The sequence below is a fragment of the Apteryx mantelli genome, chromosome 16 (genome assembly GCF_036417845.1).
Source record: "Apteryx mantelli isolate bAptMan1 chromosome 16, bAptMan1.hap1, whole genome shotgun sequence".
Classification (NCBI taxonomy): Eukaryota; Metazoa; Chordata; class Aves; order Apterygiformes; family Apterygidae; genus Apteryx; species Apteryx mantelli.
This window is the reverse complement of record NC_089993.1, coordinates 15,349,974-15,353,928: the sequence shown is the minus strand read 5'-3', so window position 1 is coordinate 15,353,928 and position 3,955 is coordinate 15,349,974. Positions and strand designations below refer to the sequence as shown.

The following is a 3,955-nucleotide window of genomic DNA, read 5'->3' as shown; positions in this document are numbered from 1 at the left end:
TTGTCGGGCGGGCGCTGGAGCCGCCCGGCGCCGCTTCTTTGGCTGGGGTAGAAGGGCTCTGCCGTTTGGTCGCAGCTGCTGGGGGGCGGCTCGGAGGCGGCGGCGGGCGCGGCGGCGGCGGCGGGCGGCGGGTGGTGCGGCGGGGGCTGCCCGCGGGGCTTCGCCTCGGGCGGGGCGGGCGAGAGGCCGCCGCCGCCGCCGCTGTCGCTGTCGGAGCTGGGCGTGCTGTGCAGCGAGAGGCCGCTGGGCGAGTGGAGGTGGCGGCTTTGGCTTTTGAGGAGCTTCTTCTCGTGCTTGCGCTTCTTCTTCTCCATCTTCTCCAGCTCCTTGCGGGCGATCTCCTCGGGGTCCATGGGCTCCCCGCTGCACGTCGTGGGGTGCGAGTTGTGAGCCGGCCGCCCCGGGCCCTTCTTGGTGTTCTCTTTCTTTCTCCATTTGGCCCGGCGGTTTTGGAACCAGACCTACACACCGAACAACGAGAAGCAGTTAACACCCAGCGCACCGGCCCCCCGCGGTGGCCAGGCAGGGGGGGAGAAGCGCAGCTCCGGCCTCCCCCTTCCACCCCTCGAGGCGCCGGCAGCCCCCATCCACAGGACTGGGGGTGTGCGAGGCAGAGCGAAAGGGAAACGGGGAGAAATATCCGTGCTTCTTTAACAGGGTAAAGATCGCCTTAAAAAAAAAAAAAGCAGAAGGGTTCAGACGCACGCACACACACGCTGCCCTGCCCGCACCGGCGCCGCGGGGGTCAGCGATGACCCCCCGGTGCCTCCCCGCCACCAGGGGAGGCAGAAGCTCCGGCCGGAGCCCCGGCCCCCGAGGCCGGGCCCGAGCTCTCCGGCGCAGCACGCAAAATGCGGGGAAACGCAGCGCAACGAAGGGGCTGACGACGAGGCCGAAGGCGGAGGGGCGCCTGGGCCTCCTGCCTGGCCCGGGCAGCGGAGCAGAGGGGACGGGGGACGAGTTTGGATCAGTCCCCACATAGGATTTGCTTTTTCCTTATCTTGAAGAGGTGAGGGGGAAATCCTCTCTGCTCTCGCCCAGCTCCGCGGAGCTCCGCGCCCCGCTGCTCCGGGAGGACGCGCACGTCCCCCCGCAGCCAAGGCGGCCCCGGCCAGACCCACCGCCAGCCCGGGAGCACCGGGCGCCGAAAGGCGGCTCCGGAGCGGCCTCTGCCCGGCCCCGCCACCCCGGCCGCAGCCCGGCCCCGGCAGCGCGCAGAGCCGGGAAAGGCGGCCGGTAAATACAGCTCGGGACAAAGCTAAAGGATGCAGAGCGGTAAACGGCGTTAGCGCGTCCCGGGGGGGATTGGCCCCACGGTTTTGAGTCCGGTTTAAGGATGCGTTTCTCCGCGCACACCCCGCCGCGAAGCCCCATCGCAGCGGCTCTCCGCGGCCGCCCTTCGCCGAGAGCAGCGGGCCGGGAGCGGCCGCCGGCACGGCCCAAACGCAGCCCGGCACGGAGAAACGCTGTCGCAGCGCTCAGCCACGCTCATCCGGTCGGAGCCATCGGTGAATACATGATCATGTGCATATTCAATAGCCAACCCGCATCCAACTCGAATTCTTCCACTCAATTCCTCTTTTTTTTTTTTTTAATTTAGGATCAGTTTAAGCAAGGAGGGTTTTTTTCCCCCCATACGACTGAGGGCCCACCCGTTCGTTAAAATGAAGTTTTACAAGTTCTGTACGCTCTCGATGCACCTACAAGCTTTATTGACATTCTCCAGCGTCCCCTGGACCACGATTAAGCCTCATATTTGCATGCTAATTTTTCGCCCTTGGCTCATTTAAGAAAAATATTTACAGTGGAAAAACAAAAGGTTTAGAGAATCTCGGCTGGAATACCACTCTTCGGGGCCTATTTGCGAGCCTAGGGTTTATTAAAAGAAAAAAAAAAAAAAAAAGACGAGCAAAACACACCCCAAACCGACCACCAAGCAAGGACAGAGAAACAAAAGGAGAGGGACGGGAGGAGCGGGGCCGCGGCCGAGCTCCCAGGCCCCGTCCCGGAGCGGGGCGGCGCCGCGGGCCCGAGCTGCCGGCTCCGACGGGGCCTCCCCGGGGAGTCGCTCGCACCAGGGAGAGGGCAGGGGAGAAGGGGGGGGGGTGTTTTTTACCTGCACTCTGGACTCCACCAAGTCCAGCCTGAGAGCCAGAGCCTCTCGCATAAACACGTCCGGATAATGACTCTCATTAAACGCCTTTTCCAGCTCTTCGAGCTGCCAGCCCGTAAAATTGGTGCGGGTTCGTCTTCTTTTACAGCCAGGACTTTCTTTGTCCGGGTCACCCGAGTCTGAAAAGGCAGAGATACTCTCAGCATCCTGGAAAATAGCCTTTTTTCCCCCCTCCCTGCCATTCACAGGAGCCTTTTAACTTTTGTGCTCGGCAACGTTGGTAAAATAGCGGGATTATACACACACCTGCGCTAAAAATGGGGAGGAACCCGATCTGCCCTCGCCTCCTCCGAAAATGTACTTTACAGAACATTTATTCCTGAAGGAAGCTCTCCACAGGCACTCAGCTGGCAGAGAGAGAGAGAGAAGTTCCAATATTTGCTCCAGCCACCAACGGTTTAATAAAAATAAAAATAAAAAAAAATTAAAAGCCCCCCTTCCCTTCCCCAGCCTCCCCGAAGGGCCACACGGAGCACCTGCGTGGGCCCGCAGCTCCCTGGCCCCTTCCCACGCGGGGCAGGGCCGGGACACCCCTGTTTGGGGGCACCCCACACGCAGGGCGGCCTCCCGGCTGGCAGCGCACCGCCAGCCCCGAGCAGCCGTGCAGCCGGGATGCTCCGAGGCTGGGATCCTTCCCGAGGATTTATATTTACGGTTCCCGTTTTTGCAGCCCTGACTGCATCTCTTCTAATGATTTCACCGCGTGTGGAAATAATAACAACAATAATATTTATTAGCTGAGGTGCAGGGATCTTCCAGGAAGAACAAGCATTAATAAAAGGAGGTTTGGGCGACAAGATGTTTTAGTAGCTAAACAATAGCTATGCTACAGGCGGGTGGGGAGGGAGAGAGCGCGTTTCTCTTTCGTTATATCGTTTAAAAGAAAAAATGGGGGGGAATAGCTTCTCGTTCCCCAAACTCCAGCGATTCCTAGGCCTTTATTTATTTATTTTTATTTTTTTTAAAGGGGAACGATGGCATCCTCCAAGCCCCCCACCCCCAGCGATCAACTTTCCGGGAAGGCACCGGGCCGGGCCCGCTATTGTTCGGGGCACACGCGCGGCCCGGCGGGGCTGGCGGAGGCTCTCGCGGCGCGGCGCGGCGAGGAGCGGAGCGGCCCGGCCCGGGCAGCCCCGGGAGCCCCCGCCGTCCGCCCCATCGCGGCGGGGCCGGAGCCTCGGGGCGGGCGCGGGCGCCGCGGGGCTCCGCGCGCGCGGGGGCCTCGCCGGGGCCCGGGGCGCTCTTACCTGCGAGCTTGAAGGGCTGGCTGTCGCCGCCGACGCCGCAGGCGGAGGGGATGAGCGGCGCCGGGTTGACCACGGAGGCGGCGCAGGAGCCGTTCAGTAATCCGTCTATGGAGAAGGGCACGGCGGCCGCCGCCGACTGCAGCTGGTGGCCGGCCAGCTCGTAGACGTGGTGGTGGCCGAGCGGGTAAGGGAAGCCCACCATGCCCCCGAACTGGGCATGGGGGTGCTCCAGGATGCGGCTGTCCATCATGGGGGCGGCCCGGGGGCGGCGCGGCGCGGCGGGGCCGGCGCGGGGCCCGCGGGTGCCGGGGGTGCTGGCGGCGGGGGTGCTGGTGCCGGGGGTGCTGCTGCTGGAGGAGGCGCGGCGAGGGGCTCATGCTGCAGGGCGCCCGGGCGCTTTAACTTTATCAACATCAGGCTCCCAATAATTAGCTCAGGCTGGGGGAATTTGGGACCAATAAGAAACGTTAATCGGTCCTGACGTCAGAGACGTGCCAGTGTGGGGAGCAAACGTTTTCCATATCGATTGCTAATT

At 62.8% G+C, this 3,955-nt stretch overlaps 1 protein-coding gene across 1 annotated transcript in view; it reads right to left on the bottom strand.

The window, feature by feature from the left end:
- UNCX (UNC homeobox) overlaps positions 1 to 3,670 on the bottom strand; it is a 4,286-nt gene extending 616 nt beyond the window's left edge. Inside the window, exons 1-3 of the mRNA XM_067306498.1 lie at positions 3,421 to 3,670; positions 2,117 to 2,292; positions 1 to 461 (exon numbers count right to left, since the gene is read on the bottom strand). The exon at positions 1 to 461 is cut by the window's left edge and continues 616 nt beyond it. Coding sequence (XP_067162599.1) covers positions 1 to 461; positions 2,117 to 2,292; positions 3,421 to 3,670 — 887 coding nt within the window. The remainder of the gene's footprint in view (positions 462 to 2,116; positions 2,293 to 3,420) is intronic.
- Positions 3,671 to 3,955: the final 285 nt, after the last annotated feature.